At 45.7% G+C, this 22,194-nt stretch overlaps 1 protein-coding gene across 1 annotated transcript; it reads right to left on the reverse strand.

The window, feature by feature from the left end:
- Positions 1–215: 215 nt before the first annotated feature.
- Positions 216–21,623, reverse strand: tbc1d2b (TBC1 domain family, member 2B). The gene is made up of 13 exons (XM_056281309.1): positions 21,100–21,623; positions 19,387–19,531; positions 14,047–14,221; positions 12,644–12,792; positions 12,107–12,366; positions 8,152–8,553; positions 7,080–7,190; positions 6,637–6,833; positions 5,013–5,507; positions 4,814–4,931; positions 4,281–4,466; positions 3,823–3,944; positions 216–3,102 (listed from the first exon to the last, which is right to left on the reverse strand). The coding sequence occupies exons 1-13, from the start codon at positions 21,436–21,438 to the stop codon at positions 2,907–2,909; spliced, it is 2,895 nt and encodes a 964-aa protein (XP_056137284.1). The 5' UTR covers positions 21,439–21,623; the 3' UTR covers positions 216–2,906.
- Positions 21,624–22,194: the final 571 nt, after the last annotated feature.

Here is a 22,194-nt window from a genome sequence, read left to right on the forward strand (position 1 = left end):
CCCTCATGGTCAAACTGCAGAACTGCTATGAAACAGGCTATTAATAAAAACATGACAAACTTTGATGGAACTTGTTGGTGGTGGTGCAATGGGAGGGAGGGGAGGGGAGGGGGGGTCTTCATCAACATTTCACTAAGATGCCCTGTTTGATATTTCTGGATTTCTGCTTGACACCGAAATGTTGCGAATAAAATTAAGACCCGAGCAGTCAGCTACAACAAAGTTTATTCAGTTTTTCTTGTAACTGGAAAAAAAAAATCCATATGAATTGCGTACGCTGGAGTTTATACCATCAAAGCATTTTTTTTTCAAACAAACACTGATGCAGGTTAACCATTGAAAATATGATATAGAAAAGATTTCCATATGTAATCTAAGTGCCCCTGTAGCATTGTGAAAGGTTGTCATCGTGGCACTACATTTGTGCAATATATTGCTGTAAAGAGCAAAAAAGGGAATTTTTATCTAGCTTATGTAATACAAGGAATGAAATAAGCTAGTAATATGATGGAAAACAACAAAAAAAAACTTGATTTCAGCATGCAAAATAACAGCCTTAAAAATGGAGGTTATGTATTCAAGTAAGCTATGAAGATATATACATAATATGTGAACCCTTCTTAGACAAAGTAAACATGTGAGGAAAAACAAAGTAAAAACCAGAGGAACAGGAATCATTTCACCACATTACAGCGTGTCCATCCTGGAAAGCCTCGCTCTCTCGAGAGTCCTGCTCTCCGAGGCAAAGTAAACTTAAAACTCACCGTCTGGGGGCGGGGGGTGGGGGTGGGTCCCACTAAAGGTTAATTGCAAGAGCGATCTGTGGCCAAATAGTGCAGTGAACAGATAGGAGCGGGGACGCACACGCTCACGACAGATTCTCATCCAGGCAAATAACGTCCATCCTTGACAAACCAGCACCCAACTATCTCTACCGACTGAACATTACGGTCAACTTGTGAACGTTTTCATTACGGGCCACAAAATGATAAGCGATGACTGACTCGATAAGGATGACAGGAGTAAAGAGACGCGCAACGACGCCAACCCGGTGAGTGGCGTTTTCTTTAGTACCGAGATAACGCTCCGACGTCTACGGCGGAGACAGACCGCTCCTGAACACGCCAAGAAACGCCCTCATATATATATATTCCCCTTATTAGAAGTTACACAAATCATATTTCCATTTATAGACAGCAATCACGATGACCAGTCAAGTCTGACATTCAGGTCATTTACTGAGCGATTTAAACAGTATCACAGTATATTCAACGTCGACCCCTGAAAAACAGGGAACAAGCTGAAAGAAGAAGAAGAAGAAGAGGAGGACAGGATATTCAACATTGAAACCGGCCCCCTGTGTACATAGTGAAGGTCCCTGTGGGAGCGTGTGAGCGTTTCGACTGATTGAAGAAGGTTATACTGCCACTCTGAGGAGGAGATCTGCACCTACCGCAGAATTTAAGACGGGGCTCAAAAGTACTCATCAATCAGCTGAGGCGAATAAAACACCAAGGATACACAATAAAACTGAAAATCAGGTTCAGAGTGAGGGGATACTTCCGAAAAAACACAGAGGAACAGAGCTGGAAGTTGGAGCAAAAAGCATTAATTTGCTTAAAACAGAGAATTTTCTCTTTTTTTTTTTTTCCTTTTGAGGGAGGCGTATGATGTTCTGCTGTATTGTATAGCGGCTTGTTCCACCCGGTTCAGTGATATGATTTGCAGCAGGCATTACATTGGCTCCCAAAATCTCAAGTCAATAACAACCTCGGTGCAACCTGCGACCATCAACACCACACTTGTAAAACTCCCTTGCTGCTTCACTAAAGCACCCGTCTGAACACAGGGATTGCAGACTGAGGAACAAGATAACCAAGAGAAGTGACCTGACTCCTGAGATGAAGAAATACAGCCTCGGACCTTCCCCCCGAAATTTGCAATACCGCCAAATCACAGGTGGTGTGATAGAGGAAGATTATGCTACCGATCTTATTGCGGTCTACAGAGTACATCTTTGTGCATCTTCTGACCCCACCTCATCAGCACTCCGGAAGTCTAGAACTACCCATTAATAAAATTCAGCGAACTTATATTCATGCAAATTGATTCAAGTATAAGACACAGGAATAACAGATAAAACGGGGAGTTGTGTAGGAATGTCAGAAGGAGCGAAGCCAAAAGTGACGCAGGTAAACACAGAAAGGTGAACCGGTTCATCTGGACACAACGTTGAGAGAACCGTTTCATCGCTCGTCGGTCTCAACTGACTCCAGGTCTCCCCACCCTTCCGCTGAGACTGGCGAAACGTTTCTCCCAGTAACCGCTGCGTCCCGGATGAACCGATTCAGCGTCCTGTGATTTCCTTACCTGGACTATGGAGCATGCGTAAACAGGTAAACAATTTTAGGAGATTCATATTGTAAAAAATGAGGTTGTGACAAAGCAAAAAAAAAAAGAAAAAAAAAAAAGTCTACTCAATTTAGACAAAAGTTAAAAAATAATACAATTTCCTCAAGAGGCACAAACATGACTTACCATTTGGGATAACAGCCACGTCTTCAAAACACATTCAAACTGTGAAGGCTTAGCCTAGCAAAGTGGGTTGGAGATCCATGGGACAAGCTCGGTATTCAGCCCATCACCTTAACACTCATGCACACAGCAATTAAGGCATTTGCAAAAAATGGCAGGAATACTGATAGAAAGGCTGTTCGACCTACAATGTTTTGGTCTTTGAAAACCATACAGCACAAGGTTGATCGTTCCAGCTGGGAGGACATAGACCACATCATGCTTTGCATGGGAAGTGCCCGAGAGCGACCGGAACACTGATCTATGTAAGTTGACCTTTTTGTGTTTGGTCTATGTACCAAAACAGTCTGGAGGATCTGGTGAGATCAAGGTCAGTTATCTTCCTCGTCATCGCTGACAAAGGTCCGTCCATCGTGACTCGTTTCTCTCTCCCTGAGGAAGGTTTGCCGTATTGCCTCAAGCTCAGTCAACTCAAGACGGACCTTCTCAAGGTGGAAGGCGCGTCGGCTCTGGATCTGCCTCAGGGGAAAAGGGTTCATGTCGACGAAGGCGATGTTCATTAGTTTCCTGCAAGAAGGTCACATTGATCTCACCGTTAATCATATTCATGTGCTGTACTACACTCTGGTAATGTCACTGTCCTCTTCCACTAAATGAGACATTCTGACATCCTGCATGAGGTGTGCTATTACATACTAATGTTCCTGCAGCAGATGTTTAGAAGTCCAATGCCATCGAGTCGAATAGTGAATGATTTTTAGCGCCTGGTAAATAAAGTGATTCTGATTCTACTTTACTGCTCTAAAATCAGGCCTGGCATCCTGGAGAACATTTTTCCATCCATCCATTATCCAAGCCGCTTATCCCAATTGGGGTCACGGGATGCTGGAGCCTATCCCAGCAGTCCCTGGGCGACAGGGCAGGGAGACACCCTGAACAGGCTGCCAGTCCATCACAGGGCCGACACATTCACACCTAGGGACAATTTAGTACGGCCGATTCACCTGACCTACGTCTTTGGACTGTGGGAGGAAACCAGAGCAGACACAGGGAGAACACGCAAACTACACACAGAGGTCGACCTGGGATGACCCCCAAAGTTGGACAACCCTGGGATTCGAACCCAAGACCTTCCTGCTGTGAGGTGACTGCGCTAACCATTGTGCCACCGAGAACATTTCTCTGATGTCATATTGCTTAATCATCAAAAACAAAGCACAGCAGCGATTACAAATTTACATACATACATACACACATTACATACAAATATATAAAGCACTGCTTCACCTTGAATCCAGGATTGTGCGGGTGAAATATCTAAGGTATTTGAATATGGCGGTGGAGTCCTGTAACTTCAAAAACTCCTCCTCTTTGTACTTGAAGAGGGCAAGGGCGAAGCGAAATATGATCTACAGAGGAGCATAATGAAAAGTCATAAAATCACGACATGGCTACTGCGAAACAGTGAGCCCTTAAACATTATCCATCTGAATTGCTGCACGTCGCAGGATTTGCATCAGCATTTCCTGACTTCCAACAGCTTTGTCCACGTGGCACAGTCCTTACTGCCTGTTTATCAACCTTGGGTCAAAGTACAAAACCGTGGTACTTGCCAAGTTTCTTCTAAAGAGAAGAATGCCAGCTGCCCCATGTTCTCTTCAGCCTTACAGCTGAAAGGAACCTCAGGGCACACAGCTCTGACCGGTTCTGGCCACCGTGTTGCTATTCATTCCTCACACTCTTACCTTGGGTCCCTCGTACAGGAAGGCATCCCAAATCTTGAAGAGGATGTCGCTGACCACGCTGTCCACAAACACCACCAGGAACCAGTTGAAGGTGATGAGGGAGAAGTCTACATTGTTCTGCTCAAAGTGGGCATGAAGCCGGGGCAGCTTGTCACTCATCAAGTCCTTGAACACACGCTGGTCAACCTGACCGGAAACAAGAGGGTAAAAAAAATAATAATATTATGGGTTTCTAATGCAGTACAAGCAGACAAAAGCATGACCAGGTCATTACTTTGCAGTTAACTGGGTACTGGATTGTTTTTTTTTAGCCGGAGGAAACTTTGGGGTCAAACTCAAGAGTAAAACCACAACACGCACTGCTTTTTATTGCTACACATTCTTGCTCTGATGAGTCACGAGCATCAGGCTCTGTCACATGTATGTGACATCATCACAAATGAGAGAAATTTGTAAACAGTATCAGTGAGACAGCAGCTTGCCCCTTGAATCTTACTGTGTATGAACACAAACCTCTGAGTTTGACTGATTACCTGTGAGCCCAGCAGAGTCTTGGTGTAATAGTCTCTCGGCATGAACACCTCCACAATGGCTATGAGGCACCAGAAGGCATCCTCTTGGTCTAGGTAGAGCAAGGCAATGGCTGCCAGTCTGGAAAAAACAAGAAGAAATTAAAGGACTTAACGACCGTGAACGTGAAACACAAAAACGGACCCTCAGATTTTACAGTACCTGTTTAGTCCTTGGCAGTAGCCAATATCTGGGTTCCTCCAGGAGAAAGCCATAAGCACATTCCTTAGCTTCTGGATGCCCTCTGCACTCGGGGAGGCATAATGCTTGTTGTTGGGCAACGTGCGCAGCAAGTCTAGTTCGATCTGTTTGGAGGCCGGATTGGGTTTCTCCCGGGCAACATTCAACAGAGTTTCATAATAGTCCGGCGCCAACTGGTCCCGGAACTTCTTCACATGGAAGTTGACACACCAGTGCCACACCTTGGAGCGGTGGGCATGGGGCACGCCGCTCCGCATCAGGGCCTTGAGCTCCGGGGAGCGCATCAGGTCCCTGTTCATTGTGCTGGCGCGGTAGTTCTCCCACTTCACGCCAACAGACACCTCCTGGTTCGTCATGGACAGAGACTTGAGCTCCAGGGCTCTCACCTTCGCGTCCAGCTTCTCCTCCTCTTCCTCCTCCTCGGGGACCGTCTTGAAGCCATATATGTCATACTCGCTATGGTTAAACAAAGGCAGACGGAGGACAGTTGGAGAGTAATGGTCAGTTGCTGTTGGGATGATACAAGCCTTTCACTCATAGTGCAACACAGCAAATCTTGGGCTACGTTCAGACCGACACCTCGATTACGAAATCCCGACTTTTTCCAGACAAATGCACACACACAAATCATTTTTAAAAGCATTTTTTACATTTCGGTTTTCTACAGCATATCAGACACATATCCATTATGTGGCCGTATGACTTGAGCCGGTATGGCAAAGTCTGAGCCATACGGTACATTTTATGTCACCCTCTACGGCACAGATGGGCAGGATTAACTGGCTTGTATCAGCACTGCGGCTCGTCTTTCACTGACCAGTCACTGTTATTGGCTCTGCCAAACTAAGGTTAAATGAGATTAAGGAAAACACCTGCAACACCAGTGGAAAACCAGCAGGGGCGAGTGACTGTAGCAAAAGCAATTGGGGGAAAAACAGTGACAGTGACAGAAGTCAGTGGAAAGACAGCAAAGTCACTGAGTTCACATCTATTTTGGGAGGTGCCCCTATTCAATCTAAACCTCCTGGCATATATCACAACTGACCGGTGTTGTCACAAAACATATAGTAATAGTTGTGTAACAACAGTTGTGGTTCATTTGAGCATGTAAATATCAGTGCAAACTTTTCTAACGTTGTGGACACATTGAAAAATGAATATGAACAGCGGTTTTTAAGGAAACGTAAATCAATCTGTTTTCTAAAACTGAATATTTTTTATGGCTTTTATTTCCCCGAGGTAAAGTTTGAAAGAAATTTTTGCAGAAACCCCCCCCTCCAAAAACCCACAAAACAAAACAAAAAAAACCCCCGAACACTCAAAGCTGCATTCAATGTAATCTTCTGGAAGTAACACAATCGGCTTTACCAATGCTGCATTATAATTTATACTTGTATTTTTCCTTAACATGTGTTCTCATTCCTGTTGGAGAAAAACGCTATTAGATATGGCAAACTACCCCATGGACCTGATTATGCAAATGTCAGGGGGGGGGGGTTAGATAACGGGTTCAGCAAAAGTGTTATTCGTCCTCAAACATCTGCGGCCTGGAAATGTGCACAGCAGGTTTCTGGAGCCACCGTACCTGACAGTATGAGGTTTGAAAATAGGATGGTCGTGATGGTCGGTGCTCTCCGCCTGCAGCGCGTCCTCCACTAATCTGGAGATGACCTCGCGGGCTGGGCTCTGCTCTGACGCGGAGCACACGGGGGACTTCATCTCCTGCAGCAGCACCAAGTACTTACTCTCCACCTGACACAGCTTGGCGACCAAGGCCGTGTGCTGGGGACAAAGACCGTGAGGAAAGAGGAAACACAGACCCGATTTGTTTTCATCGACGAAAATGGAGTTGTAGTTGCTATTCCTTTTTTTTCCTAACTTGGTATTTTTTTTTTTTTTTTTTACGATTTGAGCTCAAAAGTTAACTAAGCTGAGGTTAATGCTGGACTTTCCCAAAAACCACCCCGACTTCCTGTTTCTATTTGCGGAGTTGTGCACAGTTATTCAGTAAAAATGTGTGTATGGTACCTTGGCCTCTAGAGCTTTCTCTCGGCATTCAGCATTTCTGCGTAACTCTGTCAGCTCCAGAATTTCTTTGTTCAGGAACTTGTTCTGAGATTTGTAACCTTGAAGACTGTCCTGAAATGGGAGCGATACATGCCCGTTACAACTGTGACAAGCAAACAGAGCCCAAGTAAACTAGGGACCGAAATGGGGACATTTCATTCGTCGAAAAACACATAAAGCTAAAGCTGAGTTCTTCTGTAAGACCAGCTTAAAGGAGTAATTCATAACTTTTAAAGTCTATATCGATGCTTATGTACTACATAGGTCGGGTTCATTTTCACAGTCATCCATCCTTCTCTCTCCTCATACTGGACACACAGCTCCAGCTTGCCATCTCGAGCTCAACACAATTAACGGGGGACAAATCCACAATATTTAAGTGCAAAAACATACCCCATCGTTCAGCCAAAGCCAACATGATTTTACAGCAGTCTATCGTAGCGAATTTGAGCGGTCATTCTAAAAATCTTCAGTTTTTTTACTCCCGGTTTTTTTTACTCGCAGTGATGATTGTTTCATACCATATTACTTCCCGCAACACAGTACAAGTGACTGCCACCAGGAGTCCCTCCACTGTGGCACAGCAAAGCAAACGTGAGGAGGGAATTTAACTCGAAAAAATTTTTTTTTTTCAAATTACCATTCAAGCGGGGCGCCCTGGTGGCTCACCTGGTAGAGCACGTACCAGATAAGGCTGAGTCCTTACCACAGTGACCTGGATTCGAATCCAGCCTGAGCCCTTTGAGCCCTTACCCCATTAATTGCATTGAGCTCGAGACGGCAAGCTGGAGCTGTGTGTCCGGGATGGCTGTGTATTCAGAAAAAAGGATGGATGACTGTGAAAATGAAATCTACCTATTAACTACTTGAGGAATGAGTATAAAACAGAGATAGACTTCAAAAATTCCAAACAATTTCCATCGGATCCATGTTTACACACTCATTTTCATCCTCAGAATGAGGGCATCAAGATACAGGTTTCCGATCCAAATCTACTATATATTTACAGTACGTGCTGACAACTGTATCATACCTTAAGATTGTTCACCTCCTGTTGCTCCTTACTATAGGCCGGTGAACTGTGACCATTTGGATTTTCATTATTCTCTGAGCTCTGTTGGTTCAGTTTAATGATGATTTCATCCTTAGCCTGAATGGTCTCCATCAGCATGCCCAGCTGGTCATTAATCTCGCCAACCTTGATCTTCAGGCCCTTCAGCTCCTGCTGCAGGCTCTCCTTCTCCAAGGCTAGACGCTCCATGTGCCCACATAGGGCTTGGATCTGTCCGTCCTTATCTTGGAGAAGGGCCTCCATCTGGGGAAGCTCTTCCTGGCCTGGAGTTGTGGATGAATCTGAAGGTGGGGCTGTGCGGCTCACTGGGCCTCTATCACATTGGGACGTCCTAAGAGTCTGCTGCAGTAGTCTAACCAGCTCCTGGTACGGGATAAAGAAGTTATTTTTTTATCAAGACAGCTGGCAGTGTGGACAGAAATTTATTGAAAACCCAGTTTCATGCACCCTAGTAAAGCCGAAACTTATATGAAAAAAAAAAACCTCTTAAACTCCCTTGACTGGGTTCAGAAACTGTCTACAAGGTGTGAGCTTTTCAAGTCACATGTTTATCCAATCACTTGCAAATGGGTGTAGTTCAAGAAAGGAAGTAGTTGCTGCTGAACAGACACGTTAGTAAAGACTTGAATGGAAGGTATGAAATCTAGTCGGTGTTGGTGAAAACACATTGTGTTAGCCCAGAGGAGAGCAAACAAACTACCAAGCAGCAGTTGAAAATACTGCGCATTTACCTACAAGTTAACAGTGCTGGAAGCAGTCGCAAGCAACACAACTTCCGTTTCATAACTGGATTATGCAGTCTTGTAAACCCAGATCATTAACAGATCACACCCATTAAACAAACAGACACCTCCATCAAACTATCACCTTAATTTGAATACCTTGATCAAGTTGACTACATGTAAACTGAATGACTGTCAAATTGTTTATGAGGTGTGAACCATGCATCTTAATTTTGCTGCTCATAAGTAATTATGATGCCTGGTTATTTCTATCACAGTATGTGGCATAAATAAACAGTTATTATCATTTTAGCCAGAATTATGCTTGAACCACTGGGCACCTCCATCGCAGTATTTTGAAAAAGCCAAATCTATTCAATATCATTTTAAAACAAGTTATTCTGAGAGGTGGTGAATCATTGAGGCATCTGCACTACTAACAAAACAAGTTGTTGCGAAGAGTATTTCATTGTTTGACAATGACCATGATGCCATGCTGACCCACACAACAGCGTGCAATTCATTTAAATAGCCACCAGCATGCCATGGCAACCCAGCCACTGCAGATGCACAAGCCAGCGCATTCTTAGTACCGGTCCCAAGTCTGGATAAATGGCCAGGGTTGTGTCAGGAAGGGCATCTGGGGTAAAAAAAGATTGAATACATATGTGTGAACGAGAGGGAAGACAGTGAGGACGCAAAGAGTAGAGGTGGCTAAAATGGATGCGTTTGAATACTTGAGGTCAACTGTTCAAAGTAACGGGAAGTGCAGAAGAGCGGTGAAGAAGACAGTGAAAGCAGGGTGGAGAAGAGTGTCAGGAGTGATCTGCGACAGAAGGGTACCAGCCAAAGTTAAAGGGAAGGTCTACAAGATGGTAGTGAGACCAGCTATGTTGTATGGTTTGGAGACAGTGGCACTAATTAAAATACAGGAGACAGAGCTGGATGTGGCAGAGCTGAAGATGCTGAGATTTTCGGTGAGAGTGACGAAGGAGGACAGGATTAGGAATGAGTATATTAGAGGGACAGTTCAGGTTGGATGGTTTGGAGACAAAGCAAGAGAGGCAAGATTGAGATGGTTTGGACAAGTGTGGAGGAGAGATGCTGGGTATATTGGGAGAAGGATGCTGAAGATGGAGCTGCCAGGCAAGAGGAAAAGAGGAAAGGCCAAAGAGGAGGTTTATGGATGTGGTGAGGGAGGACATGCGGGTGGTTGGCGTGACAGAGGAAGATGCAGAGGACGGGAAGAGATGGAAACGAATGATCTGCTGTGGCGAACCCTAACGGGAGCCGCCGATAGAAAAGGAAGAAGCCACCAGCATGCCATGGCAAGCCTACATCCAACTCAATCTCAGTTCTGAGCATTAAATCCTATTGTAAAGAGTTTATTATGAGCAAATTAAGTCAAGATGCTCTCTAAAGTTGTTGAACTGACAACTGTGCTGAACTGTATTGTAACGTGCATGGATAAGAAGACACGCTGGCCGCTGGCTCGCGGGTCTGACCCTTTAGTCGAGCGGTTAGTGATGTCGCCTTGTGGTGCAGTACACCCCGTATCGAATCCCGCACCGGGCAAGAAAATAACCGGTTACATAGATGGGGAGTTTGACTGGGGCGGTACACCTGTCAAACGGTAACGCAGGTGTCCTAAGGCGAGGCGGGGAGACGAGCCCCGAGCGGGCTCTCGTTTCTGGTGTCAAGCGGCCGGCCTCCGCCAGCCGCGACCCGCTCCGGGGACGGTGGCAGCGGTGGGATCCGGAAGTGTGCAGATCCTCAGAAGTCTCTTCGGAGCGCGGGAAGAACAAAGCGCGAGGGCGCGCTTCCGGGGAGGGTGACGACTGTAAACTACTAATAAGACACGTTAGTCCCTAGCTAACGGGTCTGACCCTTTAGCCGAGCGGTTAGTGATGTCGCCTTGTGGTGCAGTACACCTCGTATCGAATCCCGCACCGGGCAAGAAAATAACCGGTTACATTGGTGTCAGAAGTGGGATGGAGCGACCGTAAGGCCATCGGAAGCGTAGGCGCCCTGAGGCGTGAAGGAGCTGATATGCTTAAGCGCGGGGACGCGCTTCCCGAAGGAGGGGGGTAGTGTAACGTGCATGGATAAGAAGACACGCTGGCCGCTGGCTCGCGGGTCTGACCCTTTAGTCGAGCGGTTAGCGATGCCTCCTGCAGTGCGGGCGATACGGGTTCGCTTCCGGGCCGCGGCACTTCCTGTGGTTGCGTTGTCCCCCGAATTCGCTACAGTATGGTGCTTCTGCTTTTTGTGGCTATTTGAAGATGTCTAAGAGTGACAGGATCTCTAAATCCCAGTGTCGGGCAGAGAGGACATGCTTCATGAGCTACACGTTGAAAAGGTTAATGCTGCAGTTTGGCATGACTTCACAAACACAGCAAACATATTTAACATTCATCTGGCTTCTCCTCTATGACAGCAGACCTGTGTAGCGCCTTTCCCTCCATACAACAAGAACAGGGAGTAAGGAATAAACTGATACGGCTGTCTTTAGTGTTGAGAGAGCTCCTATGTTCTTGTTTTTGTCTTCGGCCTGGCTGCAAGCATGACTAATCATTAGCCATCTCGCTTCATTAGGAAAAACCAGATCCTACGTAGGTTCCATATTAGTGAGAGAGAACAGTTCTGATACACGATATCCCATATGGAGTCAGAATCACGCCAAACATACTCATTTACTATAAAAAGCTCCACCTCAGGTCTGGACTGAATTAATTCTATATTGAAGTGACTTTAAGCAGAAAAGACCATTTCTCCTGATACGTTACCACCTTTGAATGGTAAGTCAGCGATTACGGAGCTGGTTGTGCGCAGACATTTAAGATAAAGATTTCTTTCACACCATTTCACCAAATGCAATCATTATCTTGCAAACTTTCCACATAGCACCCACACAAAATAGGACAGGAATCATCACCTTCAAGTCACACACGAAAACAATCAAATAATTTGCATATCAATTTGCTTATCTTCACACTTTCTGAACGTAGACAAAGAGCACAGTAAAGTTGCATGAAAAGGTTGTTTGGCATAAATACACTGAAGCTACATGTCTTTTGATTTCGAAATATTTTGCTGGTGTCCTGATAGGAGAGTGATTATGAGGGGGTGTGAGGTGCGAGGGTGTGAAATGACAAGGCGAGAGTGAGAACAAGCAAGAAGGGCCCGGGTTGTACCTTCTGAGTGGCCAGCTCCTCTTGAAGTTTGGCCTTTTCCTGCTGCATGCGGCTGAGCTCCTCCTGCTGACTCTGGAGACGAAGTTGCATCTCCATGGGTTTGCTGCCGTAACCCTCCACCGGGGCGCCATCGCTGGTGCTGTGGTTCTCAGCACTACGAGTAAATTTACCGCCGCTCATCATCATATCTTTGAGGAAGGGCCTCTTTGCCCGCGAAGAACTGCGTCCAAAATCGAACGTGAATGCTGACCCAATGGAATCTGAGGGGAAATCGTTTCAGAAAGTTTCACATTGAAACTGCGCAGCTTCGTTTCTATCTTCATTTGCTCGCGGCTCACATTTACAGGTTCGAAACGCATGTGCCGGTAATAACTCACAGGAATCACCGCAACCCCAAAGAAGAAATCAAAAGTGTTTTACAACAAGCAGAATCTTATCTTCCTCGTGGAATCCATGCTATGGACTAGAGTAAAGGTAAACGAAAGTAAAGAGTAAAGTGTTAAGCAACGGCAAGTGGAGACGGGTAACTTGACATACGTCTGTGTGTGTCTGGTTGAGGTTTCAGTTCGGGTATGTCTTTTGGAGGAGGATCCACCAATTCCCACTCCTCTGAACTGTTGCTGGTGTAAAACACACTCCGTCTGCTTTCACCGCCTCGCCCTTGTCGCAGATGAGACATGGAATTCCTGGAAGGACCGAGACATGACAAGTTATTCATTGAGAGCTCAGGGATTTAAAACATTAAGAGCATCAGCATTATCACATATTCAGCCTTCCAACTTTATAAAAGCGGTTTTGAATCCAAAAAAAGAAGAACAAAGACAACTGGCAAGAGAATCCTGATGACCTGTTATTTTGCAGCACAGCTGCTGAGACGTTCTCAGGAACAGTAACAATTTATAGCACAAAGTGCCTTTGTCCGAGGCCTCCGGGCCACCAACATCTCACAGGAAATAGGCTTGCGACTGTTCGTTTGCAGTCAGCAAAGCCATACAGAAAGGAACCCTGAAACTGGAAGTTTGATTATGTGGAGGATTGGGGTGTACCCATAGCTCGATACTAGAACTTCTCGTGTTTAAGCTGAATTTCTGCCGATCACATGCCAGAGTTGCAGAAACTGCACGAAACCTAAGAGCGCGAGGAACTTAAGGAACTGGCATTTTCGGTAGAGATGACAGCTGTGGTCTCTCCATTGGCCCCGGTGATTTATGAGGATGATTTTGCACTGGCGCGGAATAGAAACCAATATTCAACAACTAATACGTGAGAAACCTCTATTCCAAGAAAAATCTGCTCCATTACAGAACATAAAAACCAAAAAATACAAGCCAAGACACCATAAAATAGCATACACGAGTCTTTCAAAGAATTCGGCTAATAGCTGTCAGCGACATTAGAGTATTTTAATTCTGGGCCTGTTTTTTCTTCCAAACCGTCACGAGCTCATAAGATATTTGTCCAGCTTTATTTACAACTTCCCTTTCCATTTCTAGGTGAATACAAAGGTCCGACTCCAGCCTTGCATTTCTGGCATTTTACAGTCTTACATCATTTGAGCAGATGTGCTCTAGGTCCTTGAAAAGGAACTTTTAGCGGGGTGGATTACTCAAGGAAAGCAGTCCAACAGTTTAGAAACAGAAAACATTTGCAACCATTTCCTTGAAGGCAGCCAACACCAGGAAGGACTGAGGAGGTGTTTTCTTTCCTCATACAGCTGTGTAAGGCCTTTACGCCGAGACGGTAGTGAAGCCAGTTTTGCATGCACTGAAAACAGTGTCCTTAAAGTACTTTCTCTCTGATAACTGAACGACTTGGTTCCAATACCTCATCCAGTCATTCATTACCCATACCCATCTAATCCAATTCAGGGTCTCCAACACATTGTCCTTCAAACTGGCACACTCGGACCCGCTGCAGCATAGGCCAGCACTTTTCTTTACCTGAGTTCTGTGCCCCAGTTTTTCAGGGAGAAGTTTAGGGGATTGGTGGACAAGCCAGAGGGCCCTCTGGCAGACTGCATCCCCACCATGCCCCCGCCATCTGTTTCTGTCTCCATGGCGAAGTCGCTGCGAACCTTCTCCATGCTCTCGCTAGGCTTTTCAAACAGGAAGGTATCTGAAACCCAGCACAGAGTGGCACCGTCAAAGATCTAGGCTTAAGTAACCATGCATGATTTTTTTTTTCATAGCGTGTTGCCTCTTGCCCAATTGATGTAAGATGCCTTGCATCCAATTGAGCGGAACCTACATAATGAAAGCGAAAGCTAAACAGTCACTCACTGCTTGCTTGTGTGCATGTACTTGTCAGTCACACGAGGAACAGGCAGGACAGGCAATGAGGCCATAAATTTGCAGGGTTTGACCACTTTTAAGTCCAAATGGTTTTCTGCGTCTTTCCAGCAAACAAAATAGACACATGGCTTTTCGTTATTGTGAGCTGCTTTTCACACCGATTCATTGACGTGGAGTGTCGTTTTAGAAATCATTTGTCTTGCCTGTCTCCTCTATATTATTTATTTATTTGGATCCCCCCCCCCTTTTTCTCCCGGGTTGTTTTCGGCCAATTACCCCACTCTTCCGAGCCATCCCGGTTGCCGCTCCATCCCCTCTGCCGATCCGGGGAGGGCTGCCGGTCCCTGTGTTGGTGGGCAACGGAATAGACCGCTACGCTACCCGGACACGCTCTAATCTACAATACTTTTAATGTCAGTCATGCCACTGAAGCCTGCAAAATTGGTAAAGCCCATGCATTTCTATCTCACCTGTCACGCTCTCAGACATGTGCGCTTGCTTGTGAGATTCTACAGACTGGAATGTTCTTTTTCTAAACGAGAACGAGGTATAGCACTCCGAGGTCTAACATACATCTGATTGACACAACAGGTGTTCTAACCATGAATGCTTGTGATTCGATAGCACAAACTACGTGGGAAAAATCGCCTCGGACCATTTGGAAATGCACTCGGTATTATCTATGCACTGTGTAGTGTATAATATAGCCTGATCTATGAACATTTCAAGGAAAGAAAACGCCCCTAATTACAGTGTGTAAGAAGGGGTGCGATGGCTTCCACAGTTTTGACAGCCGTGTTCAAATCACCTGTTTAGAAGTCCCATCCCCAGGCTTTAGAGTCTGATCACGTGTGAAGTAGATTCTTCTTTCCCGGGGTTATCGTGTGGGGATGACAATAACCCGTGTCAATCAAAATCAAATGTTGATGGAGGCCCACACAGGTCTGCTGCTCCATCCCTCTCACTCAGAGGTGGAAAAACCCGGTCCAGAAAGTAAAAACCCTATCCGTGTCTTTACTCCACCCATGTACTAAACCATCAGATTGCACTGACTAGTTTCCCAAATCAGCTGGTTTAATACATGGATGGAGTAAAGACACGGTTAGGATTTTTACTTCCTGGGCTGGATTTTTCCACCTCCGCTCTCACCGCATGTATGTATAAGCAACTTCATTCTTTTATCATATTACAGAGAAGCCCATGTCACACAAAAGGAAAAGTGCACCGCCGAACTCAACTCAGAGGACCGTGTTCCCTCTCTAGGAAACCTGATGGTCATTTTATACAAAATGATATAAAGTATTTGTTTACCTTCAAATGTGACTTAATAATGGCATCCATATTACAATATTCTATCCAATTTTTTTTTTTGGGCCACAAGTGTGACTAAATTTCCTCATTATTATTATTATTACTAATATTTTTGCAATCATAATCATTATTATTATTTATTTTTCCCCCCCTTTTTCTCCCCAGTAGTACCCAGCCAATTACCCCACTCTTCTGAGTGGTCCCGGTCGCTGCTCCACCCCCTCTGCCCATCCGGGGAGGGCTGCACACTACCACATGCCTCCTCCCATACATGTGGAGTTGCCGCCCCTTCTTTTCACCTGACAGTGAGGAGTTTCGCCAGGGGGACGTAGCACGTGGGAGGATCAGGCTAATCCCCCCTGAACAGGCGCCCCGAACGACCAGAGGAGGCGCTAGTGCAGCGACCAGGACACATACCCACATCCGGCTTCTCACCCGCAGACACGGCCAATTGTCTCTGTAGGGGTGCCCGACCAAGCCGGAGGTAACAAGGGGATCGAACTGCCGATCCCCATGTTGGTGGGCAACGGAATAGACCACTACGCTACCCGGACGCCCCTTGCAATCATACTTATGATAAGACATTTAATTTGTATAGCGCTTTTCACGAACTCAAAGTACCTCAGAATGTTAAATTAGTCACCGGATAATCACAATTATTCACAACAACGAGAACAGATTACGGTCAAGGACGGCACAACATTGCACGTTAAAAGCCTGTGTTAAGCGTTGCTTCTTGAGAGTCGGCAGCAGTAGCCTGAAGGGCTTTTAAACCAAGAAAGGGGATCAAAATGTTTTCGAGCAAGCGGAGGAACAGCATCTCTGCCGAGGCATTATCTTCACCGGGGTGTGCCTGTCTGTGGGTTGCTGTACCGCGCTCCAACCATCCAAAACAGATACCATGCGGTCTGTAATTATATCTCTGCTGCTTAAACTCTTCTAGATCTCGCCCTAAACAGGATGCAGTACCTCTTCGCTTTTGACCACCTGCGATTCAGCACATATTTGCGAGGATCCCACACCTTTCCTGGCACACTTAAACCCCGACGGCTTGGTGCATGCGTCATCAGTACTGACGAGTAACGTTGCCGTTAGAAGGACTACGACCCTCACTGCGTACCAGGGCGGAGAACTCTTGTGTTCCCCTGCTTCTAGTCTTTCCCACAGCACCTACGCGTACCAGAACGCATTGCATGCAAGCTGCGGTGACGCTGGCCATAAATTCCCCTGCGCTGGTGTTGTGGGAGAGCACTTCCAACGCTGGAATCGTAGCTCGGCCGAGAGAACGAGGATGTGCTTTTCGAACGGCACCTTTACGGCGTATTACGAGTAGCAGAAACCCTGCCAGGATGTAGTTTTACCGTCTGCCAAATGATGTCCCAGTACGTCACTTGCCAGACAGAACTGCAGGTGTTTTTTATGCGCTATCCCTGTTGCAGATATACGGCGATACGGTTGAAAATTGGCGAATTTTCCATATAATAACTGTAGGCTGTTATATTGATGAAAAGGTTAATTGCTAAGTTTTTTTCACACACACCCCCCCCCTCCCAGAGCACTTATTTGACTCGTCTCTCTAACGCGTATTTATGTGATCTAACTGAATGGGCTGAAATTCAGTGACGGCCAAATGACAGTGAATTTACCCTCTTTGTTTCCGTTTGTGTCTGAATATGTACGGATGTGACCTCAGACGGTTTGGTAGCCTGCTCTGATTAACGGCTGATTGCCGTGACATTGTGTTTTTTCACGTACGGCACGCCAAGCCTCTTGAGCACTTGTGTTAATGGGATAGTTCGGCTCTATTGACATAAGGTGGTGTGATTTACTCACTAATAGTGTTATCAGTTCACCAACATTACCTTGGTTGGCGACTCCCAAAATGTCAGAAATCAGTCCAAAAAAAAAAACCTTCTGCAAATGGGGACAATTAATAAAAATATTTGAAGTCACATTAAAACATGCAATCCCCCGCCCCCCCCCCCCAAAAAAATAGGGTTAACCAGTCACAATATCTTAATAGTGTTAACCATTCAGGATACATTACAACATCTTTCGTGTACTTCCGGCGCTCAGTTCTCCTCTCACACCGCTCTGTATCACAGAACTTCTCTCCGTTTTTGAGGAACATCTGGGCTGTTTGTGTTTCTCAGGTTGCTGATTGTGGTGCGTTATCTTTGAAACAACGGATAAGGGGGCGTGACGTGCTTTGTAAACAGGCTCCGGTGCTTAGCAGCACACCGGCGTTCTGCAGCAACAAAAAGTAATTCCACAATACGGAGCGCTACGAGAGGAGAAGCGAGCATCAGAAATGCACGAAAGACGTTTTATTGTATTTGCGGATGTCAACGGCGGTGGGGGTTGTGTGTGTTTTATTATGGCTTAAAAAAATTTTTTTTCTTCATGAGCTCTCCCGATTCATTTTTGTGCCTGGCGGCTGGGAATAGCAGAACAAAGCCTATGTAATGTTCATGAATCGATATCACTGCTAGTGAGTGAGTCACACCACCTTAGGTCAATAAATCCGAACTATAACCCTTTAAGCGGCTCTAATATGTTGACTGTGTGTGGCAGCTACAGTACAGGTTCGCATTAAATGTATAACCGCAATAAAATTATAATTGAAATAGAATATAATCACAGTTTTTAATGATCAAGATATGCCAATATCACGAAAGACAACACCAACGTGGTGTTTACCACATTTACCAAACAGCTGTACTGAGTCGGAAAATTGTTGTTACATCTGTGGCAATTGCCAAGCTGGTCTTACCGGTGTCAATGAGAAATGAAGTAACTGACACATATTGTAGTCCTCCTTACACTCATTCGCCAACAATGCAAACACACCGGTATGATTAATACAGAATCTTCTCAAGTTACTGTGCTTTTAACCACACATATCAGCAGGTTGAGAACTTAAGATAAAATCTTGGCAGGTTTCCTGGTCCACGACAGACGAGCGCCTCAGTCAGAGCAAGTTCTGTAAAATCTGGCAGTGGTTTGAATTGAAAACAAATGTGATCCTGACTGATTGGACCAAGACGTGAACGTTTGAAGGGAGGTAAATAGGTAGGAAGGATCGCATCTTTACCACTCACATATTCAGAGCAGACTTCATGAGGGGGAAAGAAAGCCTATTGTCTTGTGAAAATGAATTCAGCCTGTACCAACTCACTGCAGTTTAGGGAAATTAGTTGATAAACTGAGGATCTCACGTTGACCGTCAAATTTTCCACACCGAGCTCGAAATCGAAACCTTCAGCAACACAGTAACCCTACGAGGACTACACGTAAATGTTCGAGACCCTTTCAACAGACAGAGAAGAGATTACAGTTGAGGAGATGTTATCTTTCTTCGGGCTGACACCGACTCTCACCCATCTTTCCTCTACACCCACGCATTTTATCCTAGCTTGCACAGCAAAGGCCAAGAGCTTCCAAGACCAATTTGGCAGAGGATGAAACAACGGTAGATAAACCAAAACAGGCCAACTAATGAAGGCCAACACACACTCAGCAAGTTTCACGGACACGCTAGAAACCGTGCATTGGGAGGATTTCATTCTATGGTCTTTTGAGCGTCAAGATTTGGGCAATGAAATAAGAGCGGCTTTCATTTTGCGTGCTCATGTTGTGCGTTTAGGTGTATGTTTTCCGTACCTTCCATTTGCTTACCATTGTCTTTGGCGACCAGGCCCGTGTGAGGGTACGGCAGGATCGGAGAGCTCCAGCTGTCTCTCTGGCCTCGTGTGTTGCTGTACTCCCAGCGCTTCTGCTGTAACTGCTGGAGCCAGTAATGCATCACCTGCCTATTGGGAGCCTGCAAATACACACACACACACACACACACACACACACACACACACACACACACACACACACACACACACACACATATAGGTATTGACTTGGGTAGCGGTTTCACGTCCATTCTATCGTATGGATGTGACTTGGGTATGAAAAGTCTGACACGGGCCAGAAAACCCGTGTACTTTGCAAAATATACCACACGCCGGTGCCCACAACAGACTCAAACACCACTAGCCTCTTGCCACCCATGCAACTATAGTTGAGAAGTGCTTTCTATTTACCTTTTTATATTGTCTACATTAATATTTTACATTTTGTTACATGCTTAATTGAAAATTAGCGCAAAGGTTCTGAATAAAAGGAGAAAAATAATCAAATATATTGAGTATATAATTCAAAATCAAATAAGAAATAGGCCTTTCCATGTGGTCATTTTACAGATCACTGAATTTACAGAAAATGTGCTATATGGTGATCATGTATCGTTATCGTGGTATGAATGACCTACATCGTGATATCAGATTTTGGTCTTAAAGCACAGCCCTAACCGCACTCATCCAAAGGGGCTTGTATTCACGCATTAATGGAAGGTCTGGCAGATCACTGACGTCTCACTAAGCAAAGCGCGCCTACGAACGAGGGAAACAAAACTCAGTGACATCAAACCAAGAAAACAAAAGTAAGCAGTGGTACCAACGACAACCTACTGAAAAGGCCGAGAATACATTTCTGTCAAAACACGTTAACGCTTCGGTTAACAGGCAGGCGTTATTAGCACCCATCATGTGAATGAGCACAGATGTTAGTTTCAGTCTCAGTTCTGGCCTTGGGCTTTGCGAGCTGTTGGCTATTACCAATGCACACCATCTGCCCCCCAACGAGACTTTAGAAACTGGAATGGGTGACTTGACATTTGAAGTGGTGGTTTTCCGAACAACCTTTGGGTAAGAGCCACCTGCCCTTCTCTTGACACCAGGGCCTATCATCACATCTAGGGGACCCGAAAGGCCAATCACATGACACATGTGACCTGCATGTGGCGAAACCAGGAGGGGGGGGCAACTTTTCAGCAGGCTGCAGAAATCTGAAACATGCACACTTATGTTTAGTATTTTGATGGGGGTCGTCTGGAAAACGTCCCAATGCACCGTCAGCTGTTACTCATCTATACACTAGACATATCTGCAGAACAGGACCTGGTGATACTTTATAATCAGTTTCAGTGCACCTGAACAGCTTGGGGGTCAGTTTAGGAGGGGGGGTCAAAGGTTAAATGAAAGGCAAAGCCAACCCCCCCCCCCAAAAAAATTGATTTCTCTGACACAGTGATGTGAGATTACATAAATCCAATTCCCTCCCTCCTGGTTCGCCAGTAAAGGGCAGAACGTTGTTAAGACATAACCGCGTTTCGACACATCTAAGCGTCTTCTCAGGCAAGGCAGCGGTCCCCCCCCCCCCGCCCGCACGCTCGCCAACGGAGGAGGGCGTGTCCGCCTCTCGGAACGGCGACTAAGTAACAAAACGGCGCCGTCGCCGAGGTGACGTCTCGGCGGCCGCGCGCTCCGCGAGCGGGACTACCTTCAGAAGGAACTCCTTGCCCGCGGTGTGGATCTCAAACTGGCCCTCCTCCCCCTCCACGTCATAGCTGAAGGACGCGTCGCTTATTTCGATGTGCCCGAGCGGCAGCCCGTCCTGGGGCGTCTTGAAGTAATACAGACAGCACGTCCTCGGGTCGTACACGAACCACCTCTGCTTGTATCCCCTCAGAGGTCCTTTGCCGGCGAGTTTGCTCAGGTGGCCGCACAGTCTGGGGCTCTCGTCCCTCGCCGCCTCGGCCTCGGCCTCGTCCAGCGACGCCGAGGCCGGGGGCCGCGGAGCCGCGGGGGCATTCGCTTCGCCGCCATCCTCCCCGCTCATCTTCCGTCCAACTTTCTTCTTGCGCTGCGGCGGATGCACACTTCTGTTTCCACCCGCATGACCGCTGGCTTCTCGGGCGCGGGGGATCACGGGAATTGTAGTTTGTTTTTGTTTTTTTTAATAGCGAGCGTTTTTTAGGGAGCGGTGGCTCGCGAAAAGACCCGCCCTCCTCTGCATCTGATTGGCTAGTGCTGGTCCCCCTCCCCCCCCGCTGGTTAGGTTGGTTTAGGGCAGTGTTTCTCAACCGGGGGTCCGCGGACCCCTAGTGGTCCGTGGTGTAATTGCAAGGGGTCCGTGAAAGTAAATATCTTTAAAAAAAAAATCCTATGACATTTATAGAAATAGGATTATTTTACTCAAATGTGACTGAGACCTTTACCTAAACTGTAAAGGGTAACAGGAATTTTTTCTCTAATTACAACCGTTTCACAAGTGTAATTTATTGTATTTTAATAAGACATCTCGCTCCCGTTTGCATTGTTAAAAGTTACTGCATAAAAATTCTGTTGTTACATATATCTGAAAGTTACTGAATACATATTCTGTTGTTACATATATCTGAAAGTTACTGAATACATATTGTGTTTTGTTACATATATCTGAAAGTTACTGCATAAGAATTCTGTTGTTACATGTGAAAGTTACTGAATACATATTCTGTTTTGTTACATATATCTGAAAGTTACTGAATACATATTCTGTTTTGTTACATATATCTGAAAGTTACTGCATAAGAATTCTGTTTTGTTAACTATA

The sequence above is a fragment of the Lampris incognitus genome, chromosome 6, assembly GCF_029633865.1.
Source record: "Lampris incognitus isolate fLamInc1 chromosome 6, fLamInc1.hap2, whole genome shotgun sequence".
Lineage (NCBI taxonomy): Eukaryota > Metazoa > Chordata > Actinopteri > Lampriformes > Lampridae > Lampris > Lampris incognitus.